Source organism: Ranitomeya variabilis, chromosome 1 (genome assembly GCF_051348905.1).
Source record: "Ranitomeya variabilis isolate aRanVar5 chromosome 1, aRanVar5.hap1, whole genome shotgun sequence".
NCBI lineage: Eukaryota > Metazoa > Chordata > Amphibia > Anura > Dendrobatidae > Ranitomeya > Ranitomeya variabilis.
The window spans coordinates 1,108,787,081-1,108,807,064 of NC_135232.1; the positions used below are offsets into that span (position 1 = coordinate 1,108,787,081).

The window sequence follows — 19,984 nt, forward strand, 5'->3', positions numbered from 1 at the left end:
TGCTGCACATCGGTCTCCCATTACACTATATAGCAGGGGAGAGGGAGGATGAGTGGCTGAGAATTCCAGCCATGCGCTGGCAGACAGAAAAGAGAAGGGGGTGGTCGGAATAGCCCGCAGCGTGTGCCTTGTCAGCTTTAAGGGACTTAGCAGAGCTCAGTGTGCGTAATAATACACAATCAAATACCTCATGTTCCTGACAGTTCACAATAACAGTAATTTTGACCAGGGGTGCTCAAACTATTACATGTCACTGTAGTAGATTGTTGCAGCTCTTCGTTATTTTTTATCGCCTCATTTGGGGTATATAATTTGCGTAGATGGCTTTTTTTATTCTAGCTCCTTTTCATCCACTACATATACTGTACAAGTCTAGTTACTATATAATTTATTGTCTATTAAATATCAAAGTTAAAACCCATCCATTGGCATCTCCATTTAAAAAATAAAGTGTTTTAAAGTTGTTGTTCTTTAGGTATTTAGAGTTTTTCTGGGATCCCAAGTATTATCGCAATCCATTCTATTGGTTTTGTAGAAAGAGAAAACACGGCACAGCTACCACTTGTATCCCTGAAAGGCCACTGCTATGTGCCGCTGCTGAGCCTATACATGCCAAGAGGACAATCGGGTGCACCAGAAAACAGTCAAAGATCCATGAAAAGAAAAAACAGATGAACATGCACTCACCAGTCCTTCTGAATTATATTCCTTTAATCAGAACATATACAGGTGACTTACGGGAGAACGTGGAAGAACGGACGACGGCCGTTTCGTGCGGCTGCACTTCTACGGGTCTTTCTTTCCATTCTATTGGTTTGGTTTTGCTATATGGTCACTACACTTTTTGCTTAATTTAGGCCTAATTTTTAAGCAATCACTATGAGCAAAAAAGATTTAAAAAAAAGGGACTGCATTGATTACTGCAAAACACAAAATGGCTATTACACTTTTTTTCATTTTATTGAAAAATGGACATAAATCAATAAAAAAAAAAATCACAAAAAAGATAGCCGTACTTACCAATACCATACCCAAACACAACTCACATCAAGATGCAGGAGGCCTCCATGATAATAAAGGTGGGGACAGCATAGCTGCAAATTACTAATGAAACCACTTACTAACCCACCAAACACCCGTGGGCTGGCTGCTAGTATTTCCAAGGAACGTAGGCTTGCATAGGGTAGCATTCACACCATTACATGAGATGATTCACGGTCCGGATAACGGACCACAAGTCAGAAACCATTTTGCCTTCACATGCTTCAATGGCAACCTGCTTTCCACAATCAATTGATATTCGAACTATAAAAATGAAAAAAAAAAGGATTTTGTAATTAATACTGGGTGGTAACTACAGTTTAAACAGGAAAACTTTTGTTTTGTTTATTACTTCTAATCCAAATGATCATTTTTATAACAAAATGTAAGAAAATTATAAAAAAAAAAAATGGCTAAACAAACAAAATAGCTGTTAACCCCTTTCTGTCATTAGACGTACTATTTCGTCCATGTGGGGTGGGCCCTACTTCCCAAGGACGGAATAGTACGTCATGTCTTTAAATGCGACACTGCGACTTAAGTCGCAGTGATCGCATTAAAATTCCGACGCCATCTTACCTGGAGGAAGATGGTGTCGGCATCCTAGGGCCTGTCTCCACCCCCCTGGCCTCCCGATCGCTGTGATTGGCTGTTCAATTCTAAACAGCCAATCGCAGCCTCTCTCATTGTTTCAGCTAATCAGACTGGCTGAAACAGTGATGTCCCAGGCTAGGATCGAGTACCGATGTACTCGATCCTAGGCCGGCGCCTGGCAACGCCAGGAATCGGCCAAAACCCCCCGAATTGGCGCGATCGACGATCACATCGATCGCGCCAATCGCAGGGCACAGCGGTGGTGTTACCGCTCTGTGCCCTGCCTGTAACTACCTGCTCCGCAGCCTGCTGTGCCCTGCCCTGGAACCTGCAGCTCTGATTGGCGCGATCGATGTGATCGTCGATCGCGCCAATCACAGGGCACAGCAGCGGTGTGACCGCGCTGTGCCCTGCTGGTGACCTGCCTATGATCGGAGCTGTGAGCTCCGATCATAGGCTGGTGCCTAGCAACACCGGCATCACCAGGGCCTCCTCTGATTGGTGGGATCGATGTGATCATCGATCCCACCAATCACAGGTCACAGCAGCGGTGTGACTGCTCTGTGACCTGTCTCGCCTGCCCCTGACCTGTCTAACTGCTCTGAAGGAATCCTCACACTTGGTGAGGATTCCTTCAGAGCGGTTACGCCGAGAGATCCCCTCCTGTGCTGAGACTTGTGGTGCCACAGTAGCCTGTGACACCACAATTCTTGCTAAAGAAAAAAGAAAGAAGAAAGAAGAAGAGAGACTACAACCGTAAGTGTTGATACCCCGATCCCGGCCCGATCTCTCTTCATCCCCCCTTCCCTTTTCCCCTCCACCCCCACCTTCCGTGCCCAAATTTAGCAGCCGCCGAGCGTTGATTGGTGACTCAGTTCACCGTTCAACACTCGTGTTCGCTTTTTTTCACCCCCTTAGCGCCGCCGAGCGTTGATTGGTGACGCAGTTCACTTCTCAACACTCGTGCTCACTTTTCTTTTTCCCATCCCTGTGCACTCACCCAGCCGCTGCGTCTAATCGGTGCCTTCCCTTTTCTTTTTTCTTTCTCCATCCCCGTGCGCTCCCCCAGCAGCCGTGTCTAATCCGTGCCTTCCCTTTTCTTTTTTTCTTTCCCAATCCCCGTGCGCTCCCCCAGCAGCCGCGTCCAATCCGTGCCTTCCCTTTTCGATTTTTTTTTTCACATCCCTGTTCGCACACCCAGCAGCCGCCGAACTCTGATTAGTGACACGGTTCACTTATGAGAGCTCTCGTGCCTGCCGTTTTTTTCACATCCCCGTTCGCACACCCAGCAGCCGCCGAACTTTGATAAGTGACGCGGTTCACTTATCAGAGCTAGGGCCTGCTGTTTTAGACTTTTCCTTTCACAGGTATTTTTTTCTCCCCATTTGCTTTTTTTTTCCTTTAGCTTTTTCTTTTCAGAATAGTTTGCACCAAACACTATCCCCCCACACGTACACAGTTACCAATAAAGTACACCCAAGCACCATACTCACAAAAAAAAGTCCTGCTCGTCCCAACTGCGCTATTCAGCTGAGGAGGCATATTCTTTCCTTGCCTCCGACACTGATAGCAAGGAAGAGGATCCCACTTTTCTTTATTTTTCTGATTCTTCCTCATCCTCTTCCGACTCATCTTCCTCCTCCGGCCCTGCGGAACCGCCACGCAGACGCCGCAGGACAGAAGCAGTGCCCATCATTCATGAAGATGAAGATGAGGCAGGGCCCACTCCTGAAGATGAACCAGCGCACCCCTCTTCGGACCCTGTATGGACCTCGCCCCCGAAAATTACGAGCCACTGATTCCTGATTTTGTGGCAGAATCAGGTTTGAAACCACCGGCCTCACAGAAATAGACTTTTTCAAAGTCTTTTTCTCTGAGGATTTTGTTAACCTCATGGTAGAGCAAACTAATTTGTATGCTCGTCAATTTTTGGAGCAAAACACCGGTTCATCATATTCTAACTGGTCTCCTGTAGACGCAGTTGAAATTATGCAGTTTTGGGGCCTGATGCTTCATATGGGACTCCCGAAGAAGCCAGAAGTTCGGCAATATTGGAGTGTTGATATTTTATACCACACGCCAGTGTTCCGAATGGTCATGGTCCGGAAGCGTTTTGAGGCCATCCATAAGTTCCTGCATTATTCCGATAATGGACAGTGTCCCGCACGAGATGACCCCTACTTTGACCGTCTGTTCAAAGTTCGGCCTGTCATCGAACACTTCAACAAAAAGTTTGGTGAAGCGTACGTGCCCAAAAGGGAATCTGCGTGGATGAGTCCTTGGTTCATTTTAAGGGGCGGCACCGTACAGTGCTTTGGGAAAGGCCAAGGTGTGGTACAAAAAGCTGTCCGTGTACATCGTAAAAATGGCAATGCTCAACGCTTTCCTGCTGTCACGATGTGCATGCCACACCGATACGTCGTACCTTCAGTTCCAGGAGGTAGTGGTTAAGGCCCTGATATTTGGCACGAGGGAAGGAGCGGGCACCAGTACTTTCGGAACTGAAGGTGCTCGTATCGTACCAGGTCAGCATTTCCCGGGGGACGTCCCGCAAACTGGAAAAAGAGGTAAGTCGCAAAAAAGGTGCTGAGTGTGTTACAAAAGGGGAATACGCAAGGACACCATTTATCAATGCGACACCTGCCCCGAACCTGGCCTGTGTATGAAGGAATGCTTCAAATTGTACCACACCTCCATGCACTACTAATTTACTTTACAGGAAACAGTAGATTAGTTCCAAAAAGGGGGCACATCTATGTAAGTTCATTGGGGGTCTAGTTTACAAAATGTCACTTGTGGGATTTTTTTTTACTGTTTAGGCACATCAGGGGCTCTGCAAACGGAACATGACGCCTGCAGACCATTCCATCAAAGTCTGCTTTCCAAAACGTCACCACATCCCTTCCGAGCCCAGAGGAGTGCCCAAACAGTATTTTTTCCCACATGTGGGGTATCAGCGTACTCAGCACAAATTGGACAAAAACTTTTGGGGTCCATTTTCTCCTGTTACCCTTGGGAAAATTAAAAATTGGGGGCTAAAAGATAATTTTTGTAGGAAAAAATAGGATATTTTATTTTCATGCCCGGGCGTTATAAATTTAAGTGAAACACTTGGGGGTTCAAAATTCTCACCACACACCTAGATAAGTTCCAAATTAGGTCTAGTTTCCAAAATGGGGTCACTTGTGGGGGATTTCTACTGTTCAGGCACATCAGGGGCTCTTCAAACGGAACATGACGCCCGCGTACCATTCCATCAAAGTCTGCTTTTCAAAACATCACTACTTCCCTTCCGAGCCCCGAAGTGTACCCAAACAGTAGTTTTCTCCCACATGTGGGGTATCAGCGTATTCAGGACAAATTGGACAACAACTTTTGGGGTCCAATTTATCCTGGTACCCTTGGGAAAATTAAAAATTGGGGACTAAAAGATCATTTTTGTGGGAAAAAATAGGATTTTTATTTTCACGCCCGGGCATTATAAACTTCTGTGAAGCACTTGGGGATAAAAGTGCTCACGAGTCACGACACATCTAGATAAGTTCCTTAGGGGGTCTAGTTTCCAAAATAGGGTCAGTTGTGGGGGGTTTCCACTGTTTAGGCACATCAAGGGCTTGCCAAACGCGACATGGCGTCCAATCTCAATTCCAGCCAATTTTAGCTTGAAAATGTCAAACGGCGCTCCTTTCCTTCTGAGCCCTGCCATGCGCCCAAACAGTGGTTCCCCCCACATATGGGGTATCAGCGTACTCAGGACAAATTGGACAACAACTTTTGGGGTCCAATTTCTCCTGTTACCCTTGAGAAAATAAAAAAATTGGGGACTAAATGATCATGTTTGGGGAAAAAATAGGGATTTTTATTTTCACGCCCGGGCGTTATAAACTTTTGTGAAGCACTTGGGGGATAAAAGTGCTCACGACACATCTAGATAAGTTCCTTAGGGGGTCTAGTATCCAAAATGGGGTCACTTGTGGGGGGTTTCCACTGTTTAGGCACATCAGGGGCTCGCCAAACGCGACATGGCGTCCGATCTCAATTCCAGCCAATTTTAACTTGAAAATGTCAAACGACACTCCTTTCCTTCTGCGCCCAAAAAGTGGTTCCCGCTCACATGTGGGGTATCAGCGTACTCAGGACAAATTGGACAACAACTTTTGAGGTCCATTTTCACTTTTTACCCTTGGGAAATTTAAAAAATTATTGCTGAAAGATCATTTTTGTGACTAAAAAGTAAAATGTTAATTCTTTCCTTCCATGTTGCTTCTGCTGCTGTGAAGCACCTAAAGGGTTAATAAACTTCTTGAATGTGGTTTTGAGCACCTTGAGGGGTGCAGTTTTCAGAATGGTGTCACTTTTGGGTATTTTCTGCCATATAGACCCCTCAAAGTGACTTCAAATGTGAGGTGGTCCCTAAAAAAAATGGTTTTGTAAATTTTCAAATTTTAACCCTTATAACTTCCTAGAAAAAAAAAATTTTGTTTCCAAAATTGTGCTGATGTAAAGTAGACATGTGGGAAATGTTATTTATTAACTATTTTGTGTCACATAACTCTCTGGTTTAACAGAATAAAAAATTTGAAAATTTTCAAAATTTTCACCAAATTTCCGTTTTTTTCACAAATAAACGCAAGTTATATCGAAGAAATTTTACCACTATCATGAAGTACAATATGTCACAAGAAAACAGTCTCAGAATCGCCAAGATCCGTTGAGGCGTTTCGGAGTTATACCCTCATAAAGAGACAGTGGTCAGAAATGTAAAAATTGGCCCAGTCATTAACGTGCAAATCACCCTTGGGGGTGAAGGGGTTAAATCGAACACATAATAAAAAATGGAGGATTAAAAACAGCCAAAGTAAAGTTTTGAAATGGTCACACTTTCCAGGATTTGGTTGGAATTGTGAATACAGCTCTGAAGTACACCAAATATGAATCCGTATAAATTAGGTAATGTAAATTGACTGGAATGCAGTTTAAAATTCTATACGTAAAGCTAAAAAACGGCGCTCAAAAGTTAACATAATCTTTATGTTTGCTAAAGTAATTATAAAGGGAAATTGTGTGGAAATTACCATTTACAGAACAAATGATTTATGCACGCCATCTGTAAAAGCCATATTTCTACAATTCATCTGAGCGAATTCCCCATTTACAAGTTCTTTTGACACATTTGTCAAGTAGGACAGTGTTAGTACTTTACTCTTTTCCAGTGCAAAGAGGCCCCACCAAATTTGTGCAATAGACTGGATGACATCCAGATATCGCACTTCATATTTTCCTAGTCCGTCATCAAAATATTTTTTTCCACATGCCAACATGATGAAGCAGCTTTTGTTTATCCTCCATGTCGGCACTAAGATTTGGAAACATAAACAAGAGATGGATGTGTTCTCTATCTGATCCTAAGCCCTTCTTCTACAGATCCTCTTCGTCTAAAGCTCTTTGCTCGTTTTGTTTTCGTAGAACTTGCAGCTTTACGTCTTCTCACATGGCGTGACTTCTTCTCGGAAGCATAAATTAGATAGTCAGAAAATATAAGTGGTTAATAAAAGTGATGATTAAAGAAGACACTTTCTTAAAGAATAATACAGAAGCCTCCTTTATATACGAGCTAAGTTTATATCAAACACAAAACTACACTTTGTAGGCATAGAAGTATGTCTCTCGAATTCTTTTATCCTTCTTTTATCCTAACATATTTCTACTTGGCTAAGAGCTACTGTTATCTTCAAGCCAAAAAAAAGATCAGCCACTGAAATTCAACAGGTCAGATACTTTTCTCCCCCAACATCATCTGTCGAGAGAGGGTTGAGAGGCCACCATACACATTAGTTGATTGACTGATCCCACCAAATTCGGACAAATGTGCATAGGGATCTTAAAGGTCAAGACCTCCTGACCATCTGTGTGTGGAAGGGCCTTCCAACACACCCATATCATCATCAGGTGGAGTGACAATGGAGGTGGAGGTTCTGGAACTATAAGCGGGGATCTGAATTTAGGCCGACAGGGCAGTATCCAGAATTATAGTACATTAGTTTTCTTATTATTTTATGTGTTAACAATTAAGAGTCAGACAACGGTGCTAATATTATCAAGAAGGCCAGCCTCTTATGTTGTACAATGTGAATATTGTGTATGAACTCCTCCAAAAGGCTCTGAGGGACATAAACCTCTCGATTGTCACCTCATTTGTTTTGATCACTTTTACTTTCATTACAATAGTCATTAGAAGAAATAGAGCACTCACCATTCCTTTAAAATGGACAGTCCTTTATTTTTCAATAAAACGGAAGATTGTGAACTATGGCCACTTCATGCCCGTCTGACCTGGACCCGAAGAAGCGTCATACGGGCGCGAAACAGCCGTAGTTTACAATCTGTTCTGCACCCTAATGTTCATTTTAAATGAGTGGTGGGTGCTGCTCTTTCTTTTTCTTCTAATGACTATTGTAGACTACTTCTGAGCTAGCACCACAATTCTCAATTTATTACAAAAGCTCGAAAAAAGGGTAATAGTCACACAAGTGTGGCAAGTAGTTGGCTGGTGTCTCAGCTCTTTCATTTTTATTACTTTTATTACACTTTGTTTAGCACCGCATATAAAGTTTTTTTTTTTTGTTTTTTTTTACAAACGGAAGTAAAGGAACATGCTACTCTAGAACACCAAGGAATAAAATGCAGACAAACCACTTAGCAATCAAAAAAAAAATATTTATTTTTCATGTTGTTTTTGAATTTACTGTGTAGGAATATAGTATTGCAGCAGTATTTGCTATATACAGACACTATATGAACAAAACAATTGGGATACTGCACATCTCAGTAATTGAATTCAGTTTTTCATTCCATCCCATTGCCACAGGTATATAAAATACAACCCTTTGCCACGCCGCTGTCTTTACGAACATTTTTGAAACAGTGGGTTGTTCTAAAGAGCTCACCGATACCAAGGCGGTCCCTATCAGAGCCACCGGTGTAGCAAGTCAGACCATGACATTTCTTCCTCCTAAATCTTCCCCGATCTCCTGGGAGTGGGAATACTGAGAAGTGGAAGGAACCACAGCAACTCAGCCATGAAGTGGTGACCACATAACGCTACAGAGTGGGGTCACAGAGTGCGGAGAACACCAATAAAGGGAAATGTTAAAGCTTCAGAATACCAAGACAATTTGGACAATTGTAGCTTCCACCTTAGTGAAAACAATTTGGGGGAAGGCAGTTTTCTGTTCCAGCATGCCTGTGAACCAGTCCACGAATCAAGTTTCACAAAAGTACGGTGTCACGGCACTGTTGCAGGATATCCTGGAGCTAGGGGCTCCCTCCTTATTCCTAAAGCTAGGGGCACCCTAGCTATCCTTGCTCCCCGGATAACTTCTGATGGTGAAAATGCCAGGGTCATGTGCCATGCTGAGCTCATAAATCACCCCTTATTAGTCCCCTCTCGCACCCAGGAAAGTAGGGAGTTGTGGTGTATAATACACAAACCAGACTAACACGGGAAGATGTACAAGGATAAATGAAAATACCAATCATACAAATATGAACTCACAAGCAACAGAGTGGAACACCGGAAAGGAAATAAGGAAAAACCCAAATATGAAAGGATGAGGACATGCACCCAGACAAATCACCAAGCAACAGTCTTCTGAACAACACTACAAACACCTCCTCAAACAACCAAAACCTCCAACTCCAGGCAGTATGAAACTAACACTGATAATCTCTGATTACAAATGCAGAGTATATATAGCAAAGAGGAGCAGCCAACACTGAACAGCTGAAACCATGAAAGCAGGAAAGCTCCAGGACCACTCAAATAAACAGACTCCTGCACTGCTAGCAGAAACCTGCACTATATAATATGATGGTGAAGTGCTTCTAAATAGTGCAGGAGCACGTGAAATCAGACATCGCGGTCTTCTAGCCCCTCTCTGTTGCGGTAAACCCATGACACATTGTCTGCAAATTTGGTGCGGAAATATTTTACTCGCAGAGCCCTGGTCTCAACACCCACAAACACCTTTGGGATGAACTAGAACGGAGATTGTAAGCCTGGCCTCTCCTCAAACATCTGACTTTGACTGTTCTTCTGGATGAAAGGGCAAAAAACTTCCACACTTCCAAAATCTTGCAATGGAAGCTGTGTTACCTGCGGAGGGAGGACCAACTTCATAGAATGGAATGGAATTTCATAAAAAACTCCTGTAGATGTCCCGTTACTTTTGTCCATACAGTGCATATACTGTAACTAGCTCTTTCGGGTACTAAAATAAATGCAACCTAGAATGTATATATAGCTGCAATAATAAGGACAGTTGATGTGAAACGTTGCCCCTATGTATCGTGAACTACAAAGTATTTTAAGGATAAATTAAAAATATATGAATACACAATAATATTTATACTGCAGAAAAAAAAAAAGATTACACTGAGATTTCAAGAACCTAGTAATCAAAAAATCCAGTTAATGTTTTATTAATTTCCGTACATTTATAATTTCCTGGGTAACCATCTTTGTGTAATATTGTTTTATCAAGAATAAATAGAAAGAAATATTGTACATTCAGGTCTCAGCACATTAATCATATTATCTGTGGTTTTTTTCAAATGGAATATACCTGGAGTAATATGTAACCATATTCATACCTACTAACCCAACAAAATATTTTTTGCAGTTTTGCAGCTTGCAGTTTTTTTTTTTTTTTTTAACTATGCTTTAGTATAGCATCACAGAACAAAATATATTTATATAAAAAAGGAGCAACTTCAATGTGAAAACCCTTATCTTGGTTCTGGGCTGTAACCTTTTATATTGTATAGGAGGGCATTAAAGGTCTCCGAACACATTGATTCTGGCAAGATCAGTTGACCATCTATGTTTATGGGACCTCACAACTTTGTAATAGCATCATCAAGATGAAGCTTAAAGGGAATCAGATTTCTGCTATTTAATCCGAGAGAAGCATAATTTATGATGCAGAGAGGATGTGTCAGTAGCTTGCTGAAGTTTCAATATATTCAGTGATTTATCAGTAGGAGATTATCACTGCAGGACTAGAAGTCGTGCCACACAGTCCAGCTAATCTGTGCAACCCCGCCCCAACCTCTGATTGGCAGCTTGATGACAATATACAGGAAGCTGCCAATTAGGGAGGTGGGTGCGGTTAGAAACAACCCAGCAATCAGAACTCTGCTAGATCTGCAGCAGAGAAAACAGGGATTCTAACAAAACTACCAAGCAGACCCATAAGTGACATATCGCTCAAAACAGGCTTTCCGTGCCTACGTCATGCTGCTCTCTGTTTCCATAGCAAAAACCTGATGACAGATTCCCATTAAGAGTTGCATGGATCTAGAAAAGATCACTCAAAGACTTAAGAAGGACATTTCACGAGTTTGAGCATGTTAAAGGGAATCTGTCAGCAGGTTTTTGCCTTGTAATGTGAAGACAGCAGGAGATAGAGGCTGAAACACAGAATTCAGGGATGTGTCACTTGTCAAAGTGCCTGCTGCTTGTCAACTGAAGGATTTATCATTAAGAGATTAACATTGCTAGACTAATCCAGCAACATCCCCTACTGTGATAAGCACCTCACTGTCTATGGACTTTCTACACAGAGAGCCTGGTGTGGGCGGGGCTAGCTTTCTCAGCTCTGCTTCACTCTAAATCTAAAAGCTCTGATTGTGTCAGAACGGCTGCACCCAGTAAACTAAGTGATACATTGCTGGATTCAGCTTCTCTTTACCTACATTACGCTGCTCTCAGATGAAGTAGCAAAACCTGGTGACAGAGTACCTTTAAATTGGCCACATCATGGAATAGTGGCTGCAGAGCTGAATAAAACGTTTATTTTTTCTCATCATCATCTGATAACCGATTTGTTGGGGTGGAAGACCCTAACTGATTAATTGTAACCTGTTGTAAACTATATCAATGGCCTGTTCCACTCCTTTGAAGAGGACTTTTCATAAATATCAGTATATTAAACTGACCACAACATTAAATAGTGGCTTCAAAGCTGAATACAATTTAGTTTTTTTTTTTCATTTCTTTTCCCTGTTGTGGAGATATTTGCTTTTAAAGTTTGTTTTCTAATTTAGGATAAGCCCAACCAGATATTCTGCTCTGGGGGCGTGCACTTTTCCCCCTGCATAACTATGACCAATCATAAGAAGGAGGCGTTATTCAGGCAAAAAGGACAAGCCCCCGGAAGGTCAGAATATCATACTTTCTCCTGTGATATGTAATGATTGACAGCTCTGCTCTCAGCCTTAATCTCTGCAGTTTGTACAAAAGAGCAACGCCGAGTGACATAAAGGACACCATAGCCATTACATGGTCATTCAGCAAAATTTGGTGTGTTTGTCCAATTTAATTTTCTTTATAAATTCTCACATTTTAACTTCTGAAGCTCTATCGATCAATAGTGATTTGAGGTGCTCATTAAAGGGAATCTCATTAGATTCATACTTCCCAAACCATGGGCACCATGAATCAGACAATGGCTGATTCGAAAAGCAGGCCATGGACTTTAGAGAAAGACCAAACTAATCCAATACAGCCCCCGCGGCCGACTTCGACGTGCCCTTCTTCAGATGACTGTCAGGTGACACTATGTACACACATTGGCGAGACCTGTCACTCAACTGGAGCAGGGCGGGGAGAAATCCCAATTTGGGCGGCTTGAATCTAACGTCAGGCTTTCATTAATTATTTCACAATATGTAGATGGGTCATTCAACCTGCATAAAAATGCACAAAGCTTTGGAACCCTACGCACATTTCAGATCTCTCTAGAGCAGACACATGAAGGCAAAGGTAGAGTGTACAGAAGTCTGAAAGCTCCATTCTAATTTAGAGACTTTCAAGTGTGTGGTCCCGGGCCTTGGACACTGGCCAACCTGGCGCCTGCTGTTCATAAAACTAAATATTGTAACAGGCTTTTGAGACCTCGAAATGCACTGCATCAAGATTGTCGTTGTTACAATGAAGTTCATGGCGAACGGCTGGGCTGTGCAACAGCAGAAATCGTTTCTTCGCTCAATCAATGGGACTTTCACTGAATGTCACACATTGAACTTCGAGGAGGGTTTACCATTCTGGTGACCGGCTCTTGACTGTAGTTCACAATGTCAGCCTTTACCACTCTCTGGAAAGAAAAAACAAATAACGGATTGTGACATTGTAGAGACACATGGGTACATATGAGGATAGCTAGACCTAATGAGATATTTATTTGTGGATAAAATACATTCAGTAACTTGGGTTTGCTCACATGCAACATTTTTTGCCTAAAATAACAGGGATATACAGTATGCTACTTTTGAAAAATAGGAGTAAAAACATTACATGTGAGTATACCACATAACGTAGATAGGAGGAAGATAGGCAACACTTAACATCGGTCATTTAAAGCTATCCATTGACCGTAAGATAGGGCATATTTTCCTGATCACTGGGGGTCTGACCACCTGAACCCCTGCCGATCCTTAAAACAGGGTTCTGCAGAGCCCCTCTATCTCTGACAGTCTCATGATCGACATCTGCACCGTTCAGATGGGGCTCAGTGATCAGGAAACAATCTCTTAACCAATGGGTAGGGGGGTTACCTTCCATACTAGGGACTTTATTGTACATCTGCAGGTTGGATTCTTGGCTTTAGGGTTCCTGCCCACTGAATGTCCCAGTTGTAAAGTCTTCTCAAAATACCTCCCCTCTTTTTATTATCTAACAATACACTTAAATAAATTTAAAATTGATCAGTAACTAAAAACTTTCACACTTTTTTTTTTACATATTGTATGCCATTAAATGTTCTGCGGATTGGTTGGGGTCCGTGCACCGATATCCCCTCGAATTGCTCAAAACACTGGAGAAGCAAATGAGCTCTTTTATTAACAGAGAGTGGTTCTCCTTGCTGAAATGAGTACAATCAGTGGGGTCTCAGGATCTGGGCCCCCCACTGATCAGCATTGAGAGGAACCGGCAGCACTTTGGATGCAACACATGTCCGCTCTGTCCAAAGCACTGCCGGCTTTTAAACGCAGGTGATTCCACATGTGTTCATTGAATCGTGCGGAATCACCGAGGTCAATACATTGTACGGGTGATATTTATCCTGCAGAGACTGAGCATCTCCACAAGAAAAATAGACATGCTGCGGTCTGGAAAGACGCGCCGCATGTGCGTCTCTGCAGGGAAGCCGAGGGCGCCAGGGCATGCATTGTGGAGATGGGATTTCTTCAAATCCCATTCACTATGCTGTAACATCTGGCTACTGTGGGTTGCACGCTGCGGATGTACACAGCGTCCAACCCGCAGCGTTTACTGACCGTGGGAACATACCCTATATTGATTTTGTGTACAAACAGGAGAACGATGCAACAATGTATTAAGAAGCCTATGCCTCTTTCTGCTCTGGTTTCAAGCCGTCAGCATGATCACGAAACTAATATAATAATATGAAGATCATGTCATCCGCACCTTTACTGCTGCAATCTGTTGCTTTCCATCTGTCAAAGCACTACCCAAGCCATTACCTCCCCATTTCTTGCCAAGCCCATCCTTCCTCTGCTTTATTGATAACCCACTGACTATGCAGTGAAGCCAGTGAGTGGTCACTCAAGCAGAGAAAGGTGGGCTTAGCACGAAATAACGCCAGGGAGGCAGAGGCTCGAAGAGCAAACAGATTGCGTCAGTAAAGGTGTGGATGATATTATCTTTGGAAGAGCAACAAGACTAAGTAATTATATATATATATACATACATATACATATATATATGTGTGTGTGTGTGTGTGTGTGTGTGTGTGTGTGTGTGTGTGTGTGTGTGTGTGTGTATATATATATATATATATTATATATACAGTACAGACCAAAAGTTTGGACACACCTTCTCATTTAAAGATTTTTCTGTATTTTCATGACTATGAAAATTGTACATTCACACTGAAGGCATCAAAACTATGAATTAACACATGTGGAATTATATACTTAACAAAAAAGTGTGGAACAACTGAAATTATGTCTTATATTCTAGGTTCTTCAAAGTAGCCACCTCTTGCTTTGATGACTGCTTTGCACACTCTTGACATTCTCTTGATGAGCTTCAAGAGGTAGTCACCGGGAATGGTTTTCACTTCACAGGTGTGCCCTGTCAGGTTTAATAAGTGGGATTTCTTGCCTTATAAATGGGGTTGGGACCATCAGTTGTGTTGTGCAGAAGTCTGGTGGATACACAGCTGATAGTCCTACTGAATAGACTGTTAGAATTTGTACTATGGCAAGAAAAAAGCAGCTAAGTAAAGAAAAACGAGTGACCATCATTACTTTAATGAAGGTCAGTTAGTCCGAAAAATTGGGAAAACTTTGAAAGTGTCCCCGAGTGCAGTTGCAAAAACCATCAAGCGTTACAAAGAAACTGGCTCACATGAGGACCGCCCCAGGAAAGGAAGACCAAGAGTCACCTCTGCTTCTGAGGATAAGTTTATCCGAGTCACCAGACTCAGACATCGCAGGTTAACAGCAGCTTAGATTAGAGACCAGGTCAATGCCACACAGAGTTCTAGCAGCAGACACATCTCTACAACAACTGTTAAGAGGAGACTTTGTGCAGCAGGCCTTCATGGTAAAATAGCTGCTAGGAAACCACTGCTAAGGACAGGCAACAAGCAGAAGAGACTTGTTTGGGCTAAAGAACACAAGGAATGGACATTAGACCAGTGGAAATCTGTGCTTTGGTCTGATGAGTCCAAATTTGAGATCTTTGGTTTCAACCACCGTGTCTTTGTGCGATGCAGAAAAGGTGAACGGATGGACTCTACATGCCTGGTTCCCACCGTGAAGCATGGAGGAGGAGGTGTGATGGTGTGGGGGTGTTTTGCTGGTGACACTGTTGGGGATTTATTCAAAATTGAAGGCATACTGAACCATCATGGCTACACAGCATCTTGCAGTGGCATGCTATTCCATCCGGTTTGTTTGCGTTTATTTGGACCATCATTTATTTTTCAACAGGACAATGACCCCAAACTCACCTCCAGGCTGTGTAAGGGCTATTTGACCAAGAAGGAGAGTGATGGGGTGCTACGCCAGATGACCTGGCCTCCACAGTCACCAGACCTGAACCTAATCGAGATGGTTTGAGGTGAGCTGGACCGCAGAGTGAAGGCAAAAGGGCCAACAAGTGCTAAGCATCTCTGTGAACTCCTTCAAGATTGTTGGAAGTCCATTCCCGGTGACTACCTCTTGAAGCTCATCAAGAGAATGGCAAGAGTGTGCAAAGCAGTCATCAAAGCAAAAGGTGGCTACTTTGAAGAACCTAGAATATAAGACATAACAAAAAAGTGTGAAACAACTGAAATTAAGTATATAATTCCACATTTGTTAATTCATAGTTTTGATGCCTTCAGTGTGAATGTACAATTCTCATAGTCATGAAAATACAGAAAAATCTTTAAATGAGAAGGTGTGTTCAAACTTTTGGTCTGTACTGTATATATATATATTTTTTTTATTTATACTTTTGTGGGGGGGGGGGGGAATTGGTCGTTCTGGCAGATTCCCTTTAAGACTGCCCTATAAAATGCCCTGTCTACTATGGGTATATTCTTCCCATTTATAACATTTTAAGTTCCACCTAGAAAAATCACATTTTAAAAGCTGCATGCATTTTTACCCCGATATTGAACATGAGGTCTATAGATGTAAAACATCTATTTTACAAGTTTTACCTGTTGGAACCGCATAGCCAATTACCGAATCTAGAAACGATGGCAAATCGTGGTAAAAACTCATGCATTTTGCCGAATGTGGTTTGTGAATACAAAATAGTAAGAAGGTGAGAGTGTGAGAATGAGCCTTGGCTGTGGCGTAGCAGTACCCCGGTACTGCGCTAGATGCAGGTCTGAACAAGTCCCTGTTTACATGTCGGCATATCGCAGCCTATGTATGGATCGCGATTTTCAGACCCGAACTAACAAAAGCCTATGAAGCGGTTATTTCAGATCAGGAAACCTGCGGCAATCTGGAAGCCCCGGTCTGTACATGGATTGAGAAATGCGAGTGTGAGAAGGCAGGCCTACCCGTTAATTCAAGTGTGGCCACTGACTCTACTCTAGGCTCCTTCCTTGCCAATCAACCATCTGGGTTCTTAGACAAGTTATGTCTGGTATTGCACTTAGCCCAAATCACTTCAATTTAGCTGAGCTTCTATAGACAGATATGGCGCCATTTCCAGAAGAAAGCAGATGTGTAATTCTTACCCCATGTAACAAGCCTCCTACTGAAATATACATCCACATATGAAACATCTGAATAGCTCCATAGGATGAATTACAATAAATGACTGCTTGGCATCGAACAATAGATAACGTTTCAGACATAGAAAGGTAGAAGGCACTGTTGTGCGGAATACCTCCGTCTATTGCAAAGAGCAGACTTTACTCTGAGTGTGCGCCGAGTTCAACTGTTTATCGTCTTCAGGATAGTTCACTATTTCTGCCTTTACAATGCGCTGCCAACCCGATGTCAACGTTATAAGCGAAAGCAAAATGAATGATCATGCAGAGGAAGAAAGGGGAGAAGGATGAAACAGAAGAAAACAAATGTTAGAATAAAAAGAAACAGAGGGAAGGTGAGAAATGTGAGCACAAAAGAACACGAGACAACACATACATGACAATGAAATGTACACATGCAACGTAAAGTGGTCTTCCTGCCAGTGTTTCTCATTGGTCGCTTCCTCATTTGAGAATTCGGGTTCTGATGAAATCAAATTTTCATCGAATACAGTCATGGACTATGCTGCAGATATGAGGTGTCAGGTTATAGGAGTGCCCTGGACACCACCAGGTCAAGAAAAGGAACATAGAACTCCGTGAGAAGACCATCTTGGATCTGAAAGACTCGTTTACACATACAGGTTTCTTCTTCGACCATGGTTTGAGTCTGGGGTGGACACCCATATCTCTCCCCTTTTTTGGCGGTTCATGATTCTATCTTGCACATGTATTGCTGGTAAATGGGATTTGTTGGGTATTATTACCAAATTTCATCTCATGAATCAAATGTTTAGTAATTAGTTAGCTCTTCTTTGGGAGGATCAACCAATAGAAGAACATTTATCTCTGCAACTTGGAAGTGGTCGTCTCAACTCGTTGCTGGAGTAACATCTCAGGAACCCGTCAGCTGTGAAAGGCCTTTCCTTTCAAACATGATCAAAAAGTTTCATAGAATGTAAGAGTTGGAAGGGACCTCCAGGGTCATCATGTCCAACCCCCTGCTCAATGAAGGATCCACTAAACCATCTCAGAAAGATGTCTGTCCAGCCTCTGTTTGAAGACTTCCATTGTAGGAGAACATCTCTAAGCCGCTAGCAGACCAGACGAGATTTTTCTATGCGAAGCATCTTCAGGAAAAAGCCAATCTTTTTCCTGAAGCAGCTTTGCAGTAATTTTTTGGGATTGTTCCACGGTTGGCATATTTTTTTCTATAATTTAACCTATAAATAGTGAGCAGCTTTTAAAGTTTCCGAACCCTGACGTGGTTAAAAGAAGAAAGAAAAGACTGAACATTTGCACAGCAATGCTGTTTTTACATTGCTGTACTCTGTTGTTCATGTTTTGTTTTGGGCTTGCGGCACTTTTTCAGGTTGGTTCCAGATAGATTGTGCCTAAAAAAGACGTTGTGTGCCCCCAAACTTTTGTGAATTTTTTTAAAAAGTGTTTTGTAAGAGTTTATTTCCTGAAGTCGTTTCTTTGTAGCCTTTTCATAGAACAGTGCCTAGTCTGGAGCGGATTCCATTAGGAGCTGCTTCAACGAAGTGACATACATTTTTTTATTTTACTGACCGGGCATTTTTCAAAATTAAAAAAAAAAAATGCTCAAAAGTCTGAACATGTGAACAGCAAAGTGGTTTTACAATATCAATGAATAAGAAGAGTTTTTTTTATGAGTTTTGGGGGTGATTTTTTACAGCCAAAAAAAAAAAAGAACTTCTGAAATCTACATGTGCACATGCCTTACCCTTAGAGGGGCTGTCCACTACTAGGACAACCCCTTCTTGGTCAAACTGTTATGCCCCTGATAAGATAATAAAACCTATACTAGCCTCCCATGCTGGAGGCACTCGTGGTCCTGGGGCTCTCGTGCAATATTGTGACCCATGATGCCAGCGCTGATTAGTCTCTGTCCCCGCCTCTGGACAAATCAAACAAATGAAGAGGAAGTCTGGGTTACAGCTGATCTCAGACTTCCTCTTCATGTTCAATTCGACAGGAGGCGGGGACAGTGGCGCCAGCTCTGATTGGGCGCCGGCGTCACATGTCACAAACCCGCGAGAGAGCCCTGAAAGAGAGAGAGCGTGCCGACACCACAAGAACGACACCTGCACGGGAGGGGAGTCTAAGCTTTATTATTTTATGGTGGCCAAGCAAGGGAAAAAAAGTTGTCCAAGTAGTGAACAACTTCTTTAAAAAAAAAAAAAGTTTCTACAGTCAATGACACGTGAATTGACATTTTTTTCTATAACAGTGGTTCAGAATGTAAAATAATAGGAAGGAAGAAAAAAATGGTCTATGTAATGCCCCCTTAACCCCTTCACCCCCAAGGGTGGCTTGCACGTTATGGACCGGGCCAATTTTTACAATTCTGACCACTGTCCCTTTATGAGGTTATAACTCTGGAACGCTTCAACGGATCCTGGTGACTCTGACATTGTTTTCTCGTGACATATTGTACTTCATGATAGTGGTAAAATTTCTTTGATATTACCTGCGTTTATTTGTGAAAAAAATGGAAATTTGGCGAAAATTTTGAAAATTTCGCAATTTTCCAAATTTGAATTTTTATGCAATTAAATCACAGTGATATGTCACACAAAATACTTAATAAGTAACATTTCACACATGTCTACTTTACATCAGCACCATTTTGGAACCAACATTTTTTTTTGTTAGGGAGTTATAAGGGTTAAAAGTTGACCAGCAATTTCTCATTTTTACAACACCATTTTTTTTTTTAGGGACCACATCTCATTTGAAGTCATTTTGAGGGGTCTATATGATAGAAAATACCCAAGTGTGACACCATTCTAAAAACTGCACCCCTCAAGATGCTCAAAACCACATTCAAAAAGTTTATTAACCCTTCAGGTGTTTCACAGGAATTTTTGGAATGTTTAAATAAAAATGAACATTTAACTTTTTTTCACACAAAATTTACTTCAGCTCCAATTTGTAATTATTTTACCACAGGAGAAAATGGACCCCAAAAGAAGTTATACAATTTGTCATGAGTACGCCGATACCCCATATGTGGGGGTAAACCACTGTTTGGGCGCATG

General features: G+C 42.1%; 1 protein-coding gene across 3 annotated transcripts in view; it reads right to left on the minus strand.

Annotated features, from left to right (window-relative positions):
- Positions 1-6,464: 6,464 nt before the first annotated feature.
- RAB28 (RAB28, member RAS oncogene family) overlaps positions 6,465-19,984 on the minus strand; it is a 138,382-nt gene continuing 124,862 nt past the window's right edge. The window contains exons 7-8 of one of the 3 annotated variants that reach the window (XM_077280160.1): positions 12,738-12,791; positions 6,465-7,138 (exon numbers count right to left, since the gene is read on the minus strand). In XM_077280160.1, coding sequence (XP_077136275.1) covers positions 7,031-7,138; positions 12,738-12,791 — 162 coding nt within the window. In that variant the 3' untranslated portion in view covers positions 6,465-7,030. Of the gene's footprint in view, positions 7,139-8,336; positions 9,791-12,737; positions 12,792-17,056; positions 17,156-19,984 lie in introns of those variants that run through there. The other 2 variants (XM_077280159.1, XM_077280161.1) reach the window with 2 other exon arrangements.